Raw genomic sequence first — 26,064 nt, forward strand, 5'->3', positions numbered from 1 at the left:
TGTGTGTGTGTGTTCATTCCACTATCACTTGACAACTGGCATTTGTTTGTTTACATCCTTATAACTTAGCAGTTTAACAAAAAGAGTCCAATAGAATAAAGCTTACAAAATTAGTACTGGGATCAATTTATTTAACTAAACCCTTCAAGGCAGTGTCCCAGCATAGCCTTAATCCTATAACTGAAGCAAGTAAAAATTAAAAAAAGAAAATAACCACATTGAATATTCAAAGCTGTTAACTAAATTTTGTTGATTATAATGACTTGTCTGCTCTTAATTTAAACATTCCTGAATTATGAGGGTGACTCTAAAACTAATGCAATTTTTATTTGCAATTCTTTTTGAGTCACATTTGTACATACACTGGTTAGTCAAAAAGTAATGCAATTTTTATTTGCATTACTTTCTGACTCAGCTTTGTATGTTTTTGAAGACTAATGCTTTTAGATTCTTCTATAATACACTTATTGTCTTACCTGAACAACTTTTCTTTAAACTATTTTTTTTTTATATCAGCTACTTTCTTAACAGCAGCACTATTATAAGTTTGATTTCTTATTTATAGCTTTTAAAGTAGATAAGAATTTAGCAGAATTAGCTGAATAAAAATAACCTTAAGAAATCTTAAATTGGCAACATTGCTACTATTGTAAGATTATAAATTAGTATTTCTGGAAAGCTCCCAGGGTATCATAGTGATTAATCTATTTATATTGTCCAATTTCTCTTCATTACGATTCAAAAGCTCTTGAAATCAATAATCTATAAGTATATTGAAAATTTAGCAAATGTCACTTTTCATTCATCTTACTTAACTTTTTGGTGTAAAAACATTTTTATGGTGAGTGGAGTTTTATATAAAGATCCCTCTATTTATTGCTTAGATCACATTTAATACCTATAAAATAAGATAAAAAATGCAAATCCAATTATTTTTAAACCTTCTGAAAAAAATATTTTATACTTAATCATCATTGGCATCATTTTATATCCATTTTTTTTATGTTGGCAGTAGTAGTCACAGTTTGAAACAATTCTTGTTGAGAGTTGTTGTCCTAGAATCTCACTCATACATTAAATTTTAGCATGACACCCTTCCTATTGTTAGTCATTTTACAAAGTATACAGAGTGCATTTTACTGTGACAGCTTTAGAAAGGTTATCTTGTTCTCAGCAAGACTAAAGAGTTCTCTCCCTATGTTGTTTCCATCCATTTATTTACTAGCACCAGTGAACTGTCTCACTCCAAGGAAAACTGAAGAGGGTCTCCACTGCCCTACATTTTCTCCATTCATTTGTTCCTTTCTTTCAATACAAGTCAAAAAAGGAGAGAGCCAAAGGGAAAATGTGATAGCGTTGTAAAAGGGATCAACAGAAAAATAAAAATGAGAAGGTAATAGAAGAGATAGTAATAGAAAAGTGACAGTATGTTTGACAACTACATGATGGTTGGTGTAAGGAGCTTGAATAGAAGCAATATTGTGGAGAAGGGCTGGTGGCAAAGAAGAAGAGTGAGAGGATAGTGAGATTAAAAAAAAGAGGAAGAATAAATTTGTCTGTTAGTATATATGTTCTTTTGAAATGAGCAATTGTCTGGAGAATATGCTAGTTGTCTGGAATTTTACAAATTCAAAATTCTAAATTCAAACAGAAATATTTTAACAGCTTGTAGCTGACCAAGATAAACAGATTCAAAATATTAAGTTGACAAATACTGTTTCTTTTCTGCTGTAATTTCGGTAATTTATATATCAGTAATTCTATTTTCAAATCTTATTTAAGTAGTAATCATATCAGATCTCACAAGAGGACCTGGTGAATATGCTACAATAACAAAACATTATTGACTAAGTAATCATAATTACAAAAAGAAAAGTAGCTTTACATCCTTTCTTGATAATACCCAAGTATTTTAACTCAAATTGTAAAAAAATTTAGTTCCAATAAATGAATAACAGAAGTATGAAATATAAGCAATGTCCAGTAAGTAAGTAGACCCTTAGAAAAGAAAATTTTCTTCTCCTTTAGAAAGGCCTTGACAGAAACATTAGTTTCTACTTTTTTCTTATGTAACATCAGCATGTCTCTCTATTGTTTTATAAGTTTTAACTTATTCAGACTGATATAAACCATTGCTACCCAAACTATCTAAAGCAACTGCCCTAATAATTAAACTAATTAAGCATTCCCTGAGACATACTTAAAAAGTGTTTTAATGCTTAACCATCTAACTGGTGTCAGGTGGTTAAGTATTAAACAATGTTCAATGAATTTTAAAACCAGAGATTTAGAAATTGTTGAATAATCATATCTGAAATTATGAAAGTTACATTAGCTCTATGGAAAAATAGGGCCCAAACAGTTAACAGTAGATTCTTGAGCACTTCATTTAATTTTCTCTTTATTGTTACATATTGCTGTCACTGTAAACATTGCAAGCATTAATGTTTTGGAAATGTGGCTGATATTTTTCTACCACATCAAACCTTTTCAAACATTAGGTTAATATCCAGTGTAATCCCTTTATAGTGCCTTTTTGCATTATTGCCATCAGTTCCACTTGATGGCTTCTCTCCAGACATCTTGAACTGTAGGTAAATCCAACAATTATCCAAAATGATCAACAATTATCCAAAACAAATATATTGTAAAAAAAAAAAAAAATCACTGTTTTGGGGAGCAAAACATAGTTGTTTTATTCTTATTGACATAAGATTTAAAATGAAAAGATGAAAGGGTAAAGGAGTGAAGTAGCTGGAAATATTGTATGAATAATCATACAGATATCTGAAGGATTACCTGGTTCATGGGCACTTTGCCCTTTGTGCCTCTGACATGAGCCATAAATGTTCCAAACTCTACTTGTAAATACATGCACATACACATGTATCTTGATTATAGTTTTTCAAATTGCTAACTATACTTTGACTATATATATATACACATGTGTCATCTAAGAGACCATAAGTCAGGGAGAAGATGCACTCATATATCTGTCAGTAGAGTGGGTATATTATCCAAAGTTTATAGTATTAAATATACATCATGGCTGATCTTACCAATCATTTTTGTATAAAGAATACAATGGACCCTTTTTTGTTTCACCACCTTTTTCACAGCAGCCATTGACCAATTGTGCTAATCCACCACTGACAATAGAGAGCAGTCGCCATATTCCCTTCCATACTGGCTATCTCTGATAAGCATAAAGTTATATAATTGGATTGTTACCAAACACTCTATTGTAGTCTTTACATGAAACTGATTGGTAATACAATAAATTTCAGATATGTATATGTTCTAAATGATTAGTGCGGAAGACAGAATGTACTGAAAGCTTTATTTAGGACAACGATTGTTTCAGCTTACTTCTTCACTACTCCCGAGTGGGTGAAGAATAATGTAATGGAAACAAATGCACCCCATAGTGCAGAAGAAACCTCCTCAGGCCACATAAAGTGGTTCAATGTTATAAGATGTATAGTTCACTGTACATCTGAAAAGGTTTCTTCTGTGCTATGGGGTACATTCAATTCCATTACACAGTTCCCCATCCACGAAGGATCAGTGTAGAAGTAAGTCGAAAGGATCATTGTCCTAAATAAAGCTTTCAGTACACTCCATCTTCCATATTAATCATTTAGAATACACTCAACATGCACCAAGGAATTTCTTATATACATCTAGCAATGAAAGTGCACTACCCCGGTTGATGCCTGATAGCCACATGCAGTGAACATGCTCTGCAGGCACACTACAAGGGACATTCCCATTACAAGGTTTGAATACTACACCTTAAAGTTTTCTACCTAAACTTTAATTCTAAATGCAACTGATATATATATATATATATATATATATATATATATATATATATATATATATAATATATATATGTGTGTATATATATATATATATATATATATATATTTCACACACACACTTAGGTTTAGCTGTGTGGTAAGAAGCTTGATTTCCATACACACAATTTCAGGTTCAATCCCACTGCATGGCATTTTGGGCTGGTATCTTCTACTATGACTCTGGAATGGACAGAGCATTGTGAATGGATTTGGTAGAGGTAAACTGAAAGAAGCTTGTCATCTATGTATGTGTATGTGTTTGTATGTATGTGTGTACATGTATCTATGTGTGTGTGTGTGTTTCTGTTTGTCCCTCTACCACTGCATGACAATTGGTGTTTGTTTGTTTACATCCCCATAACCTAGCAGTTCAGCAAAAGAGCACGATAGAATAAGTACCAGGCTTAAAAATAAGTACTAGGGTAGATTTGTTCAACTAAAACCTTCAAGGCAGTGCCCCAGCAGGGCAACAGTCCAATGACTAAAATATGTAAAAGATAAAAGATAAGATATATAAATATGTTTGTACATCATTCCACTGCTTCAAATGTCTTCTGCTATTGCCTAACCCTAACCAATGACTTCTACATGAAATTTATATGTGTTTGTGTGTGTGTGTGTGTGTGTGTTTAATATGGAAGGCTGTGCCTAAGCTTGGCCATAATCCAATAACTAAACCAGTTAAAATTAAATTACACACTCATAGAACAAATATAGAAGAAATATAGAAATGAAGATATTGATGTCACATTTTTTATCTAGTTATGTTTATTTCAATAACTAATGGAATTGTTAAATCATTCAACATGCTGGAACATATATACATATAATGATTATGCAGATCCATTCAATATTAAAAGAAAACCCCAACCTGTTATTTCATCTTTCAAACAGTGTAACACAAATGCATATATACAATCATGGTTACAGTTAGATATACATTTTTTATCAATTTCATTTCATTTCTTACTATCACACTTATCTCTTTTTGCATAATTATAATCTTTCAGCTTCCTTTAATCTTTTATAAGGAGGGTATTAACAACTTCCAATGATTATTATCCGATTATCTCATTCCTAAATATCTCATTTCCCATTTCAGATTCATCCTTTTTTTTAACTGTTTACTGATTTGGCATATTATGATAATTTTATTATTTTATATTTCAACTATGATTTGACTGGATAGTCTACTTGTTTTCATGAGATGTTACTGCACCTTGAACTGTACATCCTAATTTCTATTTTTCTATTCTTCATAGTTCTCTTCTCGAATATTTTTCTCCCCCCCCCCCTCTCTGCACATGGTTCTGAGTTCAGTCCTCTTTCTTGGCGCTTTAGTGTCTTCCATTATAGCCTTAATGTGCTGTGAAGGAAAGAAAGTTGTGAATTTAGTTAACGGTTTCTCATGAAGATAAACGACTGTTGTTATTGTTAGGCCTAACTCATCGTAAAGTAAATACCACCATGACCGATATCCAAACTACAGTGGAAAAGGCTAGCCACTGGATTTGGTTAAAAAGAGATGATGAGCGGTGGCTAGAAGAACATTGAGCTGTATTTAATAACCAGTTGATCTAGCAAGCGAAGCCTCATATCAGTAAAGGGGTGCCGATGTGTATTGATGCCATCGAGAGGTAGGCCCCGAAACGGCTCACATTTTCTCCTGACAACCCCATACACTTGCTGGCTTCCGATATGTGGAGTTCTTGACTGGTAGCACTTGCATGTGCAAGTCGTTTGCAAAACATCATTCTCATATATTTTTCTCTCCCTCCTTCCTCTCTCTCTCTCTCTCACTCTCTCTTTCTCTTCTGTCTCTTCTCTTCCTCGTTCTTCTCTTTGTTTTTTTTTATTGATTGTCTAGGCTTCTTCTTTTTACTCTAATTAGTATCTCTTTGGAAATATTTTTGTGTCTGCTGCCACTCAAACTCCTCTCTGCACTGATTGTTTAGTTTAAAAATCCATCTTTTAGCCTGCTAGAGACCTTGACATTACAATTGATATTTTCTTGTTTAATTTAACACGCTTTCTGTTTAATTTAACACTTTTATTTTATGCCCCCTCTCTTCTCCTCCCCTCTTCCCCCTTTCTCTCTCTCTGTGCATGGTTCTGAGTTCAGTCCTCTTTCTTGGCGCCTTAGTGTCTTCCACTATAGCCTTTGGACAACCAGTGCCTTGTGAGAGGAAACTAAGAAGAAGGCTATAATATTTTGTTCATTCATTTGTTTGCTTAACGTCCATTTTTGCATACCAGCATGAAAAAATAGTTATTTGAGATAAGATTTTACAACCAAATGCTCTCTTTGTTACCAACATTTACCTGTTTTTCAAGTAAGCGATTTCTTTATACTACTGGTATTTAAAAGTATAGATTGACAGGCCATAATATCAACAAAGGATGTCAGCATGAGCACCACTTCACTCTAGCAGTGACAAGCAGGGAATATAAGCATTCATGCACATTCACAGACACATACAACTGGCTTTCTGTAGTTTCTGTCTACCAAGTCCCTCTCAAGACATTGGTGTCTGCCCAGGGTTATTGTAGATAACACTTCCCCAAGGTACTATGCAATAGAACCAAACACTAAACCAAATAGTTGTGAAGAATGTCATTTCTTGTGTCCTTATTAATACTTTCTGAGTGAAAAAAAGACATCTTTCTTTACATTCTCCTTTAAACATAGTTTCAGCTTTTATGTGATGACCAGTGTATTGAAAAAAAATGCTATACATAGAAAACAGATAAGGCTAGCAACACGAAGACCATTCAGCCACAGAAAATGTTCATCAACAGTTTTATTTAATTTATGCTAGTATGGAAAAATGGATGTAAAGCTGAATGAGCAAAGATTAAATATATTTCAGCTCTGATGTTGAGAAAGTGCATTATATTGAATGTAAAATTGCAAGTGTTGCTGTGATTGAAAGCTGGTGAATGACAGGTAAATATGCATAAGTCTTTAAATGTACCACATCAACAATTAGAACCATCGTGAAAAACGTGGACATGAAAAAGTTTTCTACCATGGCAATCTCATTGTTATCAACAGAGAAGATGGTTCATTCAAAGAGTAAATTTTGGGGAAAATGGAAAATATGCTTGTTGCATGGATGGATGACTAGATGCAATACAACATACTGTTAAGCCAACTTATCAGAATGGAAAAAGCATGAAGCATTTCAAATGCTTACAAGAAGAAAAAGATAGTTCAGAAGCATTCATAGCTAGCAGAGGCTGGTTTGATAGATCAAATAACGATATAACTTTCACCACATCCATATGGGGAAGTTGCAAATAGTGACATTTGCAAATGCAGATACCCAAACAGTCAAGGAATTTTCCTGAGTTCTTAAGAGCATCATCTAGTGTAGCAACTACACCCACCTCAACTTATATTCAATGTGAGATGGGAGGGATAATACCATCTTACACTTTCCTCTTCTGAGAAGAAAAAACAATTTTAGGTTCATGGTCGGAAATGATCTCTTAACATTACTATTTAGTCGTAAGGCAGACTTCATACTGAAGTCAATGCTCATTTATCATTCAGAAATGCTATGACTTTTGTAGGGAATATGAAAATGCATTTGTTTGTAATTTGGAAATCAAAGAAGAAGGTCTGAGGGTTAAAAGAAATTTTCATTCAGTAGTTTGTGTTATACTTTTGTCTAGCAGTGAAATGTTATTGTGAAGAACATTACTTTAAACCTAAAGCATTGTTGGTAATTGATACTTCTCTAGGCCACCACAAGAATTTCAGCATCCCTCAAACCTACATTTCCTAACAAAGTTTTTCCTTCCACCAGCCACCACTTCCTCACTCTAACTTATGAAGCAAGGTGTAATTTCTAATATCAAAGCCTATTGTTTTTGTCGCATTTTCTTACAACTTGTTGAAGAAAAGGATGACCATGATGAACAATCTATCAGAGACTTCTGGAAAAATTACTTTTACTGAAGTTCATTAATAATATCAAAGCAACCAGGAATAAAGTAACAGAGAATTGTATGAACAGGAATTTCATAAAGAAGTTGCCGTTAATAATACCATTGAGCTTATTGATGAAAGGAGAATGCAAAATATCACCATAGAAGATTTGGAGGAGATAGTTTCATAATAGGAGTTTATCTACTGTAAAGCTGTTAGAATTTGCACAATATTACATCTTAAATGGGCATGAACTGCAGATCTAGAAAGAATTGTTACTGTTTAATTCCTCAGTAACAGTACCACCATCATTACAGCAATCATGAGCCAGTTCATTGAGAGCGATTCTGAGTGAGTGTGAAGTGAAATAGATATGTTCTGGATATGATATCCTGACACCACAAACTGCTTTGTGAGTGAAGACCCCAAAAAATGCAGTAGCCAATGTCTGAGGAAGAACTATAGCATAGACCATCACCCCAGATATAGCATCTTGTGTCCTGCTTCAAACTATTTCTTTCCAGCTGAATTAATGGTGAATAAGCCTGTATATTCATTGAAGTTCATTAATTTAAATTGTTTAATAATTTTACAACATTAGATCACAATTAAAATTGTTTTCTAATTTCATCTTAACTTTATATCACATTGTGGAATTTTATCTAAAGTTGTTAAATGTTTGGAAGGTGCAACAAATCTCTGGATTTAAGTTGTTTGCTGATATTAATTACACCCATTTGCATTCATGTCACTGTTAAAAATAGTCTATCAAGCTCTTATCTCTTTATACTATGTTAAAATGACCCTGCTTAACACTGCATTTTTAGAAACAATATCAAGAATGGTAACTAAGTTATTACTGCATATAAAGATGAAAAGATTAACACACACACACACACACACACACACACAGATCATATCTTCAAAATACAAAACGACTTTTCTCATTAACAAATGTAGTCTAGACCATATTGAAATCACAAACAAATGCTTGGGTTAGAATCAGCTAGACTTTTCAGTTATTTTTTCTATCATAAATTTATGTTGCTAGGAACAAATTTAACATATCTTGCCATCTTGCCAAATGCTATGGCCAAGACTGGTTAATGTATTCACCTATGTTACAGAGTCACTTTGACATATTGGGAATAAACAGAATCAAATTGTAACTTGTGCTGATGAAATCATTTTGTAACACATGCATTATATTTTGGAGGTCGTTTTGACACTTTAGCAACAAAGTAGTTGACATTGACACACACACACACACACACATGCATACTGTCCATATTAGAAAGTAGAATTCATGAAAACCATCAGATGAGGACGAATTTAAACGAAGCATATTTGTAACAGTGTACATAATGAATGATAGATGGCTGGCTGTTTTTTTGGATACGTGTGTGTCTGTGAAATCGAAAAAAATTATTTTCTACTTAATCATTGACAATGTAGAGATTGCCATAATATATTCAGACATTTGTTACTTGTTCATCAATCTAACATTTGTTTATGATATCACAGATTATAAGTCTGTGTTTCTGGTTCTGTTTTTAATAAATTGCCTTTAAAAAATCATGTTCAAGTTTTGACAAACAGTGTGTGTCTGTAATTAGTGCCATTCTATGGTAGTAAGACTGTTCAAGGTTCTTGGTAGATCCCTTGAAGTGGAATGAATAGGCTACATTCCAGTAGAATTCTAAAGATTGGTAAAAATACAAGATTAGGAACAGTGTTTCAATATTTCAACACTTCATTATATATTTATTTTATAGTTGTTGTTAGTCACCTATCAAACCACCACAATACTGACTATTTTCAACCAGCAGAACAATATTATCTCATGGTAGACTAGTTTATTTATAGATAGACAGAGCTTCATCATATATCATTTCATGCGTAGATCATGACTGTATTTGGCTGGTTTCATAATGTTTATTTCATTTACACTTTCACTACCATTATTGATCATAATAACAACCATATACTTTACCTACCTACTATTTAAACATTCATCAGTGCAATCAAAGGATAGAGTAATTTATATACATGTGCACTCTCTCTCTCTCTCTCTCTCTCTCTCTCTCTCTCTCTCTGTATCACTCTCTACAATTCTCTTTCTCTCTCTCTCTATCATATGCATTTGTGAATGTGTGAACATAGATGTGTATGTGTATGCAATGACTAGACTCATAAATCATTGTTTTATATTCTTCAGATACTTTGTTATGTTCTTGAGGAATGAAAATTGCCTCAACATGTTTTGCAATAAATCTAAGGACTCTATTTCAAATTCTTTAACCTGGAAGGGAAATGATTTTAAGTGCCTATGCAACCAAGGATTTCTGTATTATATCCAGGATTATAATATGGAAATCAACAGAAAGTTTGATGTGTGTGTGTGTGTGTGTGTGTGTGTGTGTGCGTGTGCGTGCATGCATATGTGTGTGTGTGAATGCCTGTGCACATTGAGTAACTTCAAATTCCACTGATATATTTTTACCCTTATTGCTATATGAAAATTCTATCTTCAGAGAAAATTTATAACACTATTATCTTCTTGCTGTCTAATATTAGATATAGCATCCAGTTATAAAACTCTTGCTCCAAGGATTCATGGAAATATCCAGTAATGTGTAAGGTGCATTCATGGCATCTGCTGCAGTGGGGAGGAGACAAATAGGTCAGTCCCAGTGGATCAAGCTTTAGATGTTAGAACTTTACAATTGAGATCCTAAGAAGTATCAGGAATTTTAGTTCTCTACCTCATTCAAATCTTCTGCAGGAATTACCTAGCATAAACTAATATCACATTGGTTTAAGAGTTAAAGAATACAGACTGCAAAAGTGTGGCCCATCAAACCTTTCCGAACAGTGGCCAGCTATGCATCTGCTAAGACTAGTGACAGCTTAGGCTGAGTCACAGTACATGAACTGATGTGACCTGACCCTCTCAAGTAAGATCAATTTATGTACAGAGTGCATAAGATATTTAAGGACAGACTTATGTTTATAAAAAAACATTTATAATAACAGATAACCTTATTATAAAAAAATGCTATGAAAATAAAAATAAACCTTTTCCATAAAGTTATTCAATAAAGTGTTTTAATATGTTTCAACAGCTGCTTCTATATGAGTTCTAAATCGTCTACATGCTTAGATCAAGTGGTCCTGGTTCATTCTGGACATTACTCTGACTATGACGATTTTCAAAGAATCTTTGGTGTTGTGGGTGTGTTCATTGACCTCTCTCTCAACAATACTCCACACATAATAGTCCAATGGATTGAGATCTGAGGAATTAGGAAGTCAAATGTTAGGGGTTATATGATCATGAGAATTTTCAGTCATCCATTCCTGCATTATTCGAGCCTTGTGTGATGGTGCAGAGTCTTGCTGAAACACATATGGCCTTCCATTGCATACACTGTCTATCCAGGATCTCAATGTAGACAGCAGTGTTAACTCTAAGGCCTTGGGGAAAGGAGTAAGGAGGCATCACATGTCCTTCATTGCTGACAACTCCTAACACCATGACAGTTGCAAGAAATTTTGTATGCATAACTCTTGTAACTTCAGAAGGGTCTACACATAACCATCTGTCATTTCTTCTGTTAACTTTTTGCTCTTGGTCGAAGTTTTTCTTGCCCGAAAAAAAAAAACAAATCAAATTTTCTTCTGCTGGAATTTTCAGTTTGTTTAAGAGTATTTTAGATCTGATGCATTGAATTTTTCTTTTGCTTTTCTAACATAAATTGACCTTTCCTCATCATATAAGACATATCTGATGTCTTCATGGACAACATTTCTGGTTGTTCCTTCTGACATATGGAAATCTTTTGTAATTAACCACATGGATTTTCTGGGATTGTAATCAATGGTCTGTAGAACTTGCTGGATAAATTCAGGTGTTCTGATGATTTCAGAGCATTTAGAATGCTTTTTACACTTTGATACTGGTGATACATTTCCATCTTCAGTCTCTTATTTCTTACAAACTTTGTAGACGAAAAGTCTGGTGATTTTTTAAAATCATTATGTTCAGCCTTTACAGCCATGATAACAGTATGCCTCTTCATTTCTTGAGTAAGCTGAGGGTCTGCCATTATTATTTTCTGAAACAAGGATTATATAAAGTTAACAAAAAATGCAGCAATGACCCCAAAAAGGTATGTCCTTAAATCCTTTATGCACCCTGTATAGCTGACCAATTAACTAGTTACAAATGATTCACTTGAATTGAAAGATGTAAAAGTATAAACGTTTTTTCATTAACTTTTAAAAAAATTTAATTTCACACATATTGGCCACTTCAGGTAAGATGTATCAAGAAGCTCATCTGTTGGAGCCTTCTTCAAGTACAGCAACTTTTCTTGTTTGTTTTTTGATACTTTCAATCTATTCAGCATGACTGGAATCTGTAACACCAGCTCTTTAGCTATACAACTTGAAGTGTGCAATCATTTACAACAGCTCTTAAATGTGTTTTACAGCCACATAGAAAAAGTATAACAATTCAAGTAGCTATTTCAAAAGTAAATCAACTTCAACTGGCATAAAAAAAAAATTAACTGGACATTGAGCTAAACCTTGTCAGACAGTGTTGCCCATAGAACTCTTTTCCAAGTTTGGTTACTCAGCTGTAGAAGAATATTTTCATTGATCAGTCTATGTACTATATTTACATTTTATCATATTATCACTGAAAAGTTAATTTACAGCTGAAAATAAATTTACTTATTTACTTCATCCAGTAGAAATGTAATTTACAAAGGAAGATTTCATGAAACAGATTGCAAAGATCATTAAATTATATGAAATTAAAAACTTAAAAGCTGAAGCAGTCTCTTGGTTTGAAATCAAGCTAGAAAGGAAAAATTAGGAGAATGAATGTGAAGACAGACTTCAGTACTTAAGTATACTGTTCCATTCTCTTCTGCCCAATAAGCCATTCTTATTACTCTTACATTGCCTATAATTATCTTCACAGTGGAGAGTTCCTTCAGCACTATGAGACAGTAAAAAATTTTTTTAATTATTTGGTAAGGTCAACAATGGAGGCAGATTAATCTAGATGGTAAGTGTTTATTGAGCATGAATTCCTTCAAAAGACAATTGATAGCTTCAAGTAAGACCTAACACATTGGCAGTTTTTTTTCTCTTATAGTTCTTAAATGCAAACAAAATATATGTAATAGCTCTTTTTTTGTGTGTGATTTTTATGATTCTAGTTCATAACATTCAAGAACTTCCTCTCCAGGAAATTCATGAAACCTCAGGAAATTCATGGAACACTCTGCTTAATGTTACTCTTACAATTATTCCTCGTAAAATAAAATTCTTTTCATTTACACTCCAGAATCAACAGGATGTTGGCATATCATGCTATCATTTTATCAGTCATCCAATATTCCTTTGTTCAAAAGTAGAGTGTTCCCTTTTATATATTATTTCTAATTCAAAGTTTCCAAGTTCCAACCCTATTATGTAAATATAAGTTTATATAATATTGTGATCAATAATCAGTGTGTGTCTATTATGTGTATTTGTGATTAATTTTTTTTTTTTTTTCTATGTAGGACTTGGAAAAATATATTTAAGCCTTCTTGTAGCTTGATTTATCTTTAAAATAGTTGTATGATTGTTTAGTTACATAATATTCAAAACTAAGCACATCACATAACGGAAAAACATTTTTTCTCCTTATATAATGTTATCTCCAGTATATATTTTCATAATACTGAACACAATAGTTTTTAATATTTCAACAATATTATCTCACCATTGTATGTAACCTAAGATGCATTAAACCCAAATGAAATATATGAATCCCAGTTTAATCTATATTTAACTGGAAAAAACATAATTGTAATTAATATTGTAATAAAAGCATGAGTGTATAAATCAAGTGTATTATTAAGACTGCATCCTGCATGTAGTGCCATGGTTCCATATATGAGACTTGCTATCCTCAAGTATTTCTTATTATACCTTTACTTAGATATATCTTTTAAATTGTGAGAAGTAACTAGTTATGCATGATTATTGTCTCAAAGTAACATAAAAAAGAAGGACATGATCTGAGGGAGATTTGGTTGCTTGCTATTTCTATCATTTCAGGATACCATGTTGATTTATATGAACATATTTATAAACACAGAAGAAAGTAGATTTTAGGGATAGAAAAATGCTATTCTGTAAGTTACATCTTCAGTTAGAGGTCTCTCTTGTTGACTCATACATAAGTCTGTAAGCCAGTAGGGTGTGACTTTAGGGGTATTTGACTACTATTTCTAGTAGATTGAAATATCATATAGAGGCACCCTCATTAGTTCATACATAAACTTATGACAATAGGGTGTGACTTGAAGGTGGTTTGAAGATAATTTGGCTGCTATTTCTTGCTGATCATGCACCTGTTGTACCTAATGTACCCTTATTTTTCATGGCACTTTTAATGTTCACTTTCTTCTATTTTTGTGTTTTATTCTGTGAATTGTGCTTGTACTTCTAGCTTTCATTGTTGTCTTTCTTTACATAGCTTATATGTCAGTTCTTTGTCTACTCTTGTAACTTTTTCAGATAAATTATAGTGCACCTGAGCTCCATACACATATAAGTCTTCCATGTTTGCTTATATATAAGCCAATAGACATGATTTAATGGAGATTTGACTGCTTATCTATCAGATCTGGCTACTACTGAAGTCTTAGTAAGACTTTTGTCAGTCACTCACTAGTTATCTATTTAAGGTTATATGTGGCTAGGTTCATCCATACTTTTTTTGAATCTCCAGTCTGTAACTCCTATCTTGTCCAGAATATTGATCTATTGGAAACTGTCCAAAGGCATGCAATCAGATATACTGCCTCTCTGGACATTGACACACTAATGTCTCAACATTTAGTGGCTGACTTTGTAGAAGCCTATAAGATTATCCACCATCTTTCCAACAACTTTGACTATCTTTTTGAATTCAGTACCTCTATCACTGGTGGACATGCTTATGAAGTCAAAAGACAGCATAATGCCCATGACTTTCAGAAACGTTTTTTCATGCTTACCCAATCTATAAAAGCTACTGAATATCTAAGTAATGATACTGCCCAAGTATTTACAGCCTTCTCTAGATTTGGACAATTTAGCTTTGACTTCATTAGCTTCCTCACCCTTCTGATGTACTCCTTCTCAATTTTCGCTTTCATTTCTATAGTTAGTACCCTGTCAGATTCTAATACTTTTAGATACTTATAACTCTCTCCTCCTATCAATGATTTTAATGTCTGGTCATCTGGTAATTGGATGGCTTTGCTGATGGCTACTTGTCCCCTTCTCATAACTAATATTGCATACTTATCTATGCCAAATTCTTTGCTAAAGAGTCTTAGAGACTGTATTAAAGAATCTATCTCATTTTCATTCTTACTAAAAAGCTTCAGATCATCCATGTAGAGCAAATGGTTTATTTTCTCGTTACTATTTCTGAACTGATACCCTGCCTTTGCCCTTCCTGATACTAAACTGAGGGGGATCAAACATAAGACAAATATTAAAGGGGACAATGAGTCCCTCTGGAAAATTCCTCTTTTGATATTAACTTTCCTTAACAGTGTGTCACCTGAGTAGTGATCTACTTTCCATTTCTTTATGCTACAACTAATTGATTCTCTTACATTGTCTGCTATACTGAATATACTCAAACATTCACTTATCCATGAGTGTGGGACCATGTCATAGACTTTCCTATTTATCCATGCTATTGTTAGATTTTTCTTTCTAGCTTTTACTTCATTTAGAACTGCTTTGTCTATGTATAATAGAGCATGCATTCCTCTAGCCTTCTTCTTGCAACCTTTCTGTTCTTCTGGCAGTAAATTCTGGTTGTCAAAGTGCTCATAAATGCTTTCTGAAAGTGTTCCTGTTAACAGCTTCCACACTAATGGTAAGTAAGTGATTGGTCTATGATTACCAGCTGTATTACCCTTGTGATACATCTTTCATGATGAGTATTGTCCTCCCTCTATTCATCCAATCTGGTATTATTCCTCCATTAAGACAATCTTGAAGTTGTTCCCTCAGCCTCCCATGTAAACTATTAAATTTCTTTAGCTAGTACCCTTGAACTAAATCTGGTCCTGGGCCCTTCCAATTTGGTATTTTTCTTAACACTTTGCTCATTAATGCACTAGTTAATCTTAGATCTGGCTGCTTCTCACTCACTACTTCTTCCCTCACCTTCTTTAACCATACTGCGTCTCCATTCTCCTGATAACAGAATCTACTTTCCTAGTCATTTCTAGCAGCTTCCTTCTGTTGGTGCCTTTTAATGCTGGCAATCTTTTTCTTACTCCTTTACTCGTTACTTCCTGCAACTCATCTAAAATCTTCTGATTTTCTTCACTTAAATCAGTTGTCCCTTCCTTATTGGTAGCAGTATTATTATTTTTTTCTTTGGATTCTTCTTTGGTTTGAGCTGTATTTCTTATGTTGTTGCATGTCTTTCCTACTGCCTGGTCTTTCTTTTCCAGTTCTCTTGTGATCTTTTCCACCTCCAATTCTGTCATCCACTTTCTTTCAATAGCATTAGCTTGATCAACTAATCTCTGCTCAGTCACCTTAAACATACCCTTCTCTTCCATTATTATTATTATTATTCCGCTGGGGTTGACTTTGCCTTTCATCCTTTCAGGGTCAATGAAATAAGTACCAGTCAAATGCCTGGGTTGATGTGATCAACTAGTCCCCTCCTCCATAATTTCAGACCTTGTGCCTATTGTAGAAAGGATTATTATTATTATTATTATTATTATTATTATTATTATTATTATTATTATTATTTATATAGAAAGGATTGAGGTAACTCCTCCTGAAGATATAGAGTCAAAATTAAAAGAAGAGTGCCATTTGCTATCTCGTGAACAATATTTCGACATCTTGCGTGTCTTCCACTGGTTCAAAAAATAAATTTGTCAATCTACTTCATTTTCGTTTATATAGAAAGGATTGAGGTAACTCCTCCTGAAGATATAGAGTCAAAATTAAAAGAAGAGTGCCATTTGCTATCTCGTGAACAATATTTCGACATCTTGCGTGTCTTCCACTGGTTCAAAAAATAAATTTGTCAATCTACTTCATTTTCGTTTATATAGAAAGGATTGAGGTAACTCCTCCTGAAGATATAGAGTCAAAATTAAAAGAAGAGTGCCATTTGCTATATCTTCAGGAGGAGTTACCTCAATCCTTTCTATATAAACGAAAATGAAGTAGATTGACAAATTTATTTTTTGAACCAGTGGAAGACACGCAAGATGTCGAAATATTGTTCACGAGATAGCAAATGGCACTCTTCTTTTAATTTTGACTCTATTATTATTATTATTATTATTATTATTATTATTATTAATCCTTCATAACACAGTGTAGGTAAAAATGCACCGGAGTTTTTACTCATCTGTCAAGTCACAAGGACATCAGACAGATAATACTTTCCTTAAGATGTGCACTGTGCCCAATAAGGTTGCTTTTTGCAAGACATTAATCTTGCATGGGATTTCCAGTTGCCTTAAGAAGTCTTGAAGTTTCCATGGAATTGATCCCAATGCTCTGATCACCACTAATATCACCCTCTCACATTCCATAGAGTCTTGCCATTTTCACTTTTAATTCGGAGTACTTGGTGATTTTTTCAACCTCTTTACTCACAACACTCATGTCATTTGGTATGGCTACATCAATGATCTGACAGTATTTGTCTCTCTTACTCAGTATAACAATATCCAGCCAACGATGTTTGATTACACGATCTATCTGAATATAATAGTCACAGAGTATCGTTACTTTTCCATCCTCTTGCATAACTTTACTTGGTACATGCTCAAACCAGTTCTCTGTTACTTCATATTATTATTATTATTATTATTATTTAGAAATATCAAAACAGACAGTGGGTGTAGCTTGAGAGTAGTATGCCTGCTCTATAGTGTTTAGCTAATTTGTTGAGCTCTCCTTCATTGACTCATATTATATGTATATACATTAGACAGTAGAGTGGGACTTGAGGGAGATTTGGCTCTGTAGAAATCATCCTTGTTTGATAATATATATATATATATATATACACACACACACACACACACACACACACACACACACACACACACACATTCATAAAGATAGTAGCATGAAATAATTGATCAGTACAATTATCTATTCAAGCCTTGTTCTCTCGCATTCAAGTTGCAGCTATGATTCTATACATGTGTGTGTGTGTGTGTGTGTACTAGCAAGTGCAATAGACACTTGGCTCTTTGTATTCTTCTGGTTATCACTATTAAGACAGAATATGTAGTCACTGCTAATAATGTTGAACTCAATGCTAATGATGTTGATATTCTTCCTTTCTACAAACAATTATTTTTATTTGTCCATCTGTTTTACTTTTTTCAGTTTCTTCCTCTTAAAAAGTGTAGAAACAACACTTGTTGAATGTATTAATTAAGTTTAGCAAGAAGTTTGGAATAAGTTTTAACCTATGAGTGTCATATGATAATTAATGACCAGTAATTATCATCTTTTTCTTCTTCCTTCTTTCTGTTCTCCTTCATCTAATCTTTCTTCATCGTTTTATTCTTCCTTCTTCTCCTGTTCCTAAACTCTGGATATTGCCCTTGGGAAGAAAGATATCTCATTAAGTTCTCATTATGAATGATCTCAAGGAGAGGCGGGCATGTTGTCTAACCTCCCCTCTGCATCAGATGAGGGGATGAGGAGTACAATAATAACATTCTCTTCCCTTGATAAGTTGTTCTGAACACTCTTAAGTTCTTAACTCATTATCTTGTTTTTTAGAAAAATTAACCAAAGAGGTAACATATGAGGAAACAATGCTTCTTTTTCTTGAGGTGTTAATTTAGTATAGATTTATTCTTTATATTGACATTATACTTAGTTTCACCTAATAATAATTATACTTAGTTTCACCAAATAAAATCAAGTAGTTTTCAAAAGAACACAAAATAATTACACGAAATAATAAGGCACAGGAGTGGCTGTGTGGTAAGTAGCTTGCTTACCAACCACATGGTTCCAGGTTCAGTCCCACTGCATGGCACCTTGTATTCTACTATAGCCTCGGGCCGACCAAAGCCTTGTGAGTGGATTTGGTAGATGGAAACTTAAAAAAGCTTGTCATATATATGTATATGTGGCCTTCGTGCCGGTGGCACATAAAAGCACCCACTACACTCTCGGAGTGGTTGGCATTAGGAAGGGCATCCAGCTGTAGAAACTCTGCCAAATCAGATTGGAGCCTGGTGTAGCCATCTGGTTCACCAGTCCTCAGTCAAATCGTCCAACCCATGTTAGCATGGAAAGCAGACGTTAAACGATGATGATGTGTGTGTGTTTGTCTCCCCAACATCGCTTGACAACTGATGCTGGTGTGTTTATGTCTCCCTAACTTAACGGTTCGGCAAAAGAGACCGATTAAATAAGTACTAGGCTTACAAAGAATAAGTCCTGGGATCGATCTGCTCGACTAAAGGCGGTGCTCTAGCATGGCTGCAGTCAAATGACTGAAACAAGTAAAGGAGTAAAGAGAGAGAGTTAAGAGCTGCAGGAATGAACTTGAGTTGTTTTAGCACCAGGTCAGCTCAAATATAGCATTGATCATTCCCATTTTTTGTATATCAACTACATTATATGTTGAATGTGTCCTTCCTTTTTTAAGATGATAGACTATAAGTTGAAGTTGTTTGGGCTGCTGTTTCTCATAGGCTGAGCAACAACATAGAGGTTTTCTTGTTGGCTTGTTGAACCTCAGTTCGTAAATATTGTATTACTAAGCTATACTGATTCTGCACCATGTGCATGTATATTCAAAGTAACTATTTAAATAACTTACATGTTATTTCTCACTTAACAAATTTGAAACTGTCCGTTATTTTATTTCCATCACTGGCTGCTGGTTTCCAATAGACTAGTCACTTGTTCAATGTGTTCATGGTAACAGGATTGACAAAAGAACTTTGGTGCAACATGGGCAGAACAGATACCACTGCGTATTTTCATTGAAAAGCATTGGTTTATTGGTTTTCTGGCTAATGTTCACAACTTTTGTGAATATACATTGTACAATGTGCAAGCAGACAGCAATGGTTATGAAGTACTCAATACTTTAAGTGTAGTAACAGTGAAGCAAATAAAGAACAAAGCTGAACAAATTCAGAAATAAAATAGTCTTTTATTTTATTTTCAGTTTTCAGAAATAGTACTCTTTCTGAGTATTCAAAAAACAGAAACTCTAATAAAACAGTATACTTGAGTTTATTTAGCATTACTCTTTGTTTGTTCTTTCATATACATGAACATGCACACACACACTATATACATATATATATATATATATACATAAACTGTTGCATATCAGCAAGTGCTAGAATGGTGTAAGCAGGGATGGGATTCCAGAGAGCTGATGTCCTAAGGAGCAAAAACTGCCTGTAGAGGTTAGAGTTGGGCTAAGTGGGATCAGAAACAACTCCAAACCTTACATCATTAGTGTTATGGGGAGTAAAGATGAATGAGTTGGAAGTGCCTGAATGGAGATGACACAAGACCAGCGAGCTCCAAGAAGCATCAATAGAAAAGGCAGAGAGGAGACAGCATGTCTGCAAACCAGAAACTAAAATGTGTCTATGAGTAGGTTTATGCCAGTCAATCAAGTGGCTTTATTCTGGATATGGTCTAAGATTCCTGTTTGTGCAGTAACTACACTATCTTAAGATATAGGAGTAATACTCCATTGCAACCACACCTGAGTTTTGCAGAGTGTCAATAATTGTTGGAGAATGAAGTATTTTCTGATCCCATAGAGAACCAATCTCTGAATTGTTGTCGTAACTAAGTAAAGAATGTACTTTTGCCTATAGAAATCCTTGGTAATAGTAGGGCCTAATATTTGGCTGTAACTTCATGCTGTTCATGTATAAGATGGGGTGAGGTGTGACAATGCTTTCCAGATGATAGTAGCATTTGACTTTTTCTACTGTCTTTTTTTTCCTTCTATTGAGATCCTCACAAGCACACAGCCATTCTTGCTGATGTAGGACTTTTAAATGCTGAAGAATTAGTATATAACTACTTTTTCATTTCTGCTAATTAACAAGGTTTAAAATTAAATCATTATGAGCTTTCATATTTAGCTTCTCTTTTACTCTTTTACTTGTTTCAGTCATTTGACTGTGGCCATGCCGGATCACTGCTTTTAGTCAAGCAAATCGACCCCAGGACTTATTCTTTGTAAGCCTAGTACTTATTCTATCAGTCTCTTTTGCCGAACCGCTAAGTTACGGGGGACGTAAACACCACCATTGGTTGTCAAGCGATGTTGGTAGGGACAAACATATACACACACACATATATACGCCAGGCTTCTTTCAGTTTCTATCTACCAAATCCACTCACAAGGCTTTCGTCGGCCCGAAGCTATAGTAGAAGACACTTGCCCAAGATGTCACTCAGTGGGAATGAACCCAGAACCATGTGGTTGGTAAGCAAGCTACTTACCACACAGCCACTCCTACGCCTTCTGTGCAGTATATATTTTCAGAGATATTTTATTTGCTTAGTTTTATTTATCCCATGACTCAATATTCATATACACTCATAATGAAATCTTTGTACTTGACATTCAGTCTTTAATCAAGAATAATAGGATCACTTTAATGGAATGTAATTATTACATTATTTGCTCACTGAGACTATTCATTTTCAATAATAAGTCCTTTTTGACTTATCATATAAAGGCTGATGGCATTACAAAAATTAGCTCTTCACCTGAAATCAGAACCATTCATAGAAATTCAATAAATAAAAGATCTAAATAGATCCACATTGTTACTATTTGGTTTTGGAGGTTGCTGACTTGAAATCAATGATCTTTTCTTGTAAGTGATTGTTTTTATATTTATATGTTATAAAACTTGATAATTAAAAATTTCTCATTGGATTAATTTTTCAAGAACCTTAAAATATCATTAAATATCACTTTTAATGTTAGTGTTTACATCTTAAAGATTTTCAGCAAGATCTTTCTGGAAATAATAGTTGATATACATATTCATAAAATATGAATTTTAGTGGCAGCAGCAACAATAGTGGCAGTGGAAGGGCATTACTCTTAATAGAACCATAGGAGTGTTGTTGTGGCATATGGTATATTTTGAGTATGTTTAAAGCTGATACAGCTCATCCCTTTCCGGGGTTTAAAGAGAACAAGAAAGATGAAAAATTAACTCAATACTAGACTGTACTTCATTTATTGACCCCGAGGGAATGAAAAACATAATAACCTCAGCAGGATTTGTTCAAATCCTTCAGACATCAACTTTGCCTTTCATTCTATAAAGGTTGATAAATATTAAAATAATATAAGTAGAAAAGAAAGCCAAAATTAAATTGATGCTAGTAATTTCATGGCCTTTATTTTGATAATAGTAATTTTATGGAAAAGTTAGAAATTAGTCTTTAATTATTAATTTGATTAGGCTAAAAGCCAATTTTTTAGAGGTTATTATAACTAGTTTAATCTACGTGTAGCTATTTTGTGAATCCTAGGAAAATTAAATCAATAAAACATTTTAGAGACAAAACTAAAGCAAGGTTAATTTTTTACCTTTCCTACTGACTCCATCACCCTTAAAACAAAACTGACAAAACATCAAGCCTTTATGTACAATAACAGTTTCCAGTTGTGATTACCCAGTTGAATTAAATAATACTTTATATTAAAATTTTTGAAAGTCTTTATTTCTATGACTGTACACAAATATCACCAGTTCTCTAAAATATAAAAGTGTTGATTATAATAAAAAGGAATTTAGCTATAAGGCCTTTGTTCCTAATACATATGTTTTGTACTTAATATATTTCTGCATTTCTATGTAATCAAGCTGAATTTAATTTACACTAGTATTAAGGCTCTGAATTGAAGCCTTATATTCCTTATCAAATTCATGTAATCTGTACCAACACAGAACAATAAACATTAAAATAATTTGTTGCTTTGAAGAAAAGGCAAAGAAATGAACAATGTATTATTTATTATTCCATTCTTCATGTTACAGGAGCTACAATTATATCTTGGAGATGTGCTGGAGAGGAAATGTTATTTTTAAGGTAAGGTTTCTCTATTTAATTAAAATTTCATATAATTATAATTATACAAACTAAAAGATGATTTTCTTTAAAGGAAAACAACTCAGCCTAATCATAAATTGAACAAAACTTGAAAGGAAAAGAAAGGTGTTTCTTTGTAAATTATTTCATTTGGTTTTTTAATTTTTTTATTTAATTCACTTTAAGACAATATAATTCTTGTTATGGGGTATGCTTGCAGTTTTTAGTATCTAATGAAGCAATTCACTAATTAATACTCAGTTTATATTTACATGGCATTCAGATGGACATGCCAACTTATTCTAATAAAGAACAATGTAACACTGTCTCATGTTAAACAGAATTGATAATAAAAATGGTTTCATTAAATATTAGAAATTTCACTATATCAAAACCTTTTATTTGTATTAGTTAATCTTGGGTGCCTTAACAATGTACACATCTTGTTGACTGAGGAATAATGATAAATGTATGAGTTAATGTTTAGTTTGAGCTCTTCCCTGTTAACAGTACAAGGTAAAGGAGGGGTTAGAGAATTTCAAACTGCTACAGTTCTGAAATCTGAAAAACAAGGCCTTATTATTGTTGAGATAGAGGCATTAAGTAAAACCTTTGAACTGTTCATATTATAGCTAATCCTACAACAGTGGTGCCCCTGCATGACTGCAGCTTTAAAGCTGAAACACTTTAAAGAATATACAACCAATAGAATCTGCTTTCCCTTCTTAAATTAACCAAAATAATTTAAGTAAAGAAAATATGAAAACAGCAATTCATTAAAAAAAAATATAGGACTAAAAATCAGTAATACAGTGTACTAGTAAAAACAATGTACACTAATGAAAGGAAAATAAAAGCAATTTAAAAATTTGGATGTGTCTAGTCCTCAAAACTACTAATTGGAAATTAAAGATGATACAATTACACTTAAAGATTGATGTTCTTTCATCACAGTGAATTCCAAATCATTAATTGATATTTACCTAGTAAAAATTATTATTTTGCTACAATGAAGCTAATGTATGTTGGACCTTCACAACTAGTGTTTGAGTTTTGATCAAACACTATTTATTTCTTCCATACAAAACAGTGTACCTATGAAAAAAAGAAAAACATTATTGCTACTGTCATTGCCCATATTAGTGAGATTTGTGACTCAGTTTCATCTTCTAGTTGAGAGCATTTGGTTTCACTTACATCACTAATATCCATGGGAAAGAGATGTCCTCTTTGTTAACATTCTCTTTGATGACATTCTCTTCAGTGATTTTTGCTTTGGTGACATTCTTTTCGGTAACATTTGCTTTAGTGACATTCTCTTTGGTGTTGAAGCCATTATCTATGAAGTAATATTGAAGATAAAAATAGTGCATTTTGTATGTTTTTCATAATTGGGTTTTCAGTCAGAAATCTCAAATTTGGTCTGTATTTTACTATTTTTGTTGTTTTTGCTACTGAGCCGGAAAACAGCAGGATGTTACTTATTATTATCCTTCATTATAAGGCAGTGAGCTGGCAGAATCGTTAGCATGCTGGGCGAAATGCTTAGCGCTATTTTGCCTGTAGCTATGTTTTGAGTTCAAATTCCACTGAGGTCAACTTTGCCTTTCATCCTTTTGGGGTCAATAAATTAAGTACCAGTGAAACACTGGGGTTGATGTAATTGACTAGTCCCCTCTCCCAAAATTTCAGGCCTTATGACTATAGTAGAAAGGATTATTATTATTATTATTGCTTAGGCAGTGAGCTGGCAGAATTGTTTACCTGGCAGATAAAATGCTTAGCGGCATTTCAGCCATCTTAACGTTCTGAGTTCAAATTCTGCCAAGGTCCACTTTACCTTTCATCCTTTTAAGGTCCATAAAATAAGTACCAATTATGTACTGGGGTCAATATAATCATTTAGCCCCCACCCCAAAATTTCAGAATTATTATTATTATTAATATTATTATTATTATTATTATTATTATTACTATTATTATCAATATTAAGAAGGCAGCGAGCTGGTAGGAGCATTAGCATGCCTGGAAAAATGCTTAGTGACATTTCGTCCATCTTTAGGTTCTGAGTTCAAATACCACTGTGATCAACTTAAAACTTTCATGTTTTCAGGGTTGATAAAATAAGCACCAGTTGAGTACTGGGGTCAATTTTCCCCCAAAACTTACTAGTCTTGTACCAAAATTTGAAACCAATGTTATTATTTTTTACTGCTGAAGTTGATTTTGCCACCAAGTTGACTTTGTCTGTCATCTTTTTGGGGTTAATAGAATAAGTATCAGTTGAGCATAGGGGTCAATGCAATTGACTAATCACCTTGCCCAAAATTTCAGGCCTTCTGCCCATAATGGAAAGGATTATTATTATTATTATTATTATTATTATTATTATTATTATCATTATTATTGTTATTATTATCATTATTATTATTATTATTACTATTATGTCACTGAAGTTAACTTTGCTACTAAGGTTGACTTTGCCTTTCATCTTCCAGGGCTAACAGAATAAGTATCAGTTGAACATTGGGATCAATGTAATCGACTAGCCCCCTCACCTCAAAACTTCCAGGGCCTTGTACCTATTATAGAAAGAATTATTATTATTATTATTATTATTATTATTATTGTTGTTCTGAGTTCATATCCCACCATGGTTGACTTTGTCTTTCATTCTTCTGAGATTGATAAAATAAGTACCAATTGAGCACTGGAGTCAAAAATGCTGGCCTTGTGCTAAAAATTGAAACTATTATTATCATCATCATCATTATTATTATTATTATTATTATTATTATTGAGTGAGAGAGCAGCACATGCCATCAAAGTGATATTGGGATACAAATATATGAAGCCCTATATACCTATCATGACTACCCACCTGATAAGAGTACACCAGGCACATACATCACAACCATATGTGTGCAATGTGATGATCTTACATAAAGATAAACAGCACATGACCTTGCAGTTGGGGCCAAGTAAGAATTTTCTTCTGGTTGAGTAGTCCATCCCCTCAAAAGGTTTGTTTAAGGATGATGAATGAAACACTCATGTTTCTAGAGGTGAACTATTCAAACCCCAAAGAAT

At 33.3% G+C, this 26,064-nt stretch overlaps 1 protein-coding gene across 1 annotated transcript in view; it reads left to right on the plus strand.

Moving 5' to 3' along the window:
- The window catches only part of LOC106869142 (uncharacterized), a 108,466-nt gene that overhangs the window by 16,112 nt on the left and 66,290 nt on the right, over positions 1-26,064 (plus strand). Inside the window, exon 2 of the mRNA XM_052966268.2 lies at positions 22,923-22,974. Coding sequence (XP_052822228.1) covers positions 22,923-22,974 — 52 coding nt within the window. The remainder of the gene's footprint in view (positions 1-22,922; positions 22,975-26,064) is intronic.

This window comes from Octopus bimaculoides, chromosome 3, assembly GCF_046866305.1.
Source record: "Octopus bimaculoides isolate indiv1 chromosome 3, ASM4686630v1, whole genome shotgun sequence".
NCBI classification, from domain to species: Eukaryota; Metazoa; Mollusca; class Cephalopoda; order Octopoda; family Octopodidae; genus Octopus; species Octopus bimaculoides.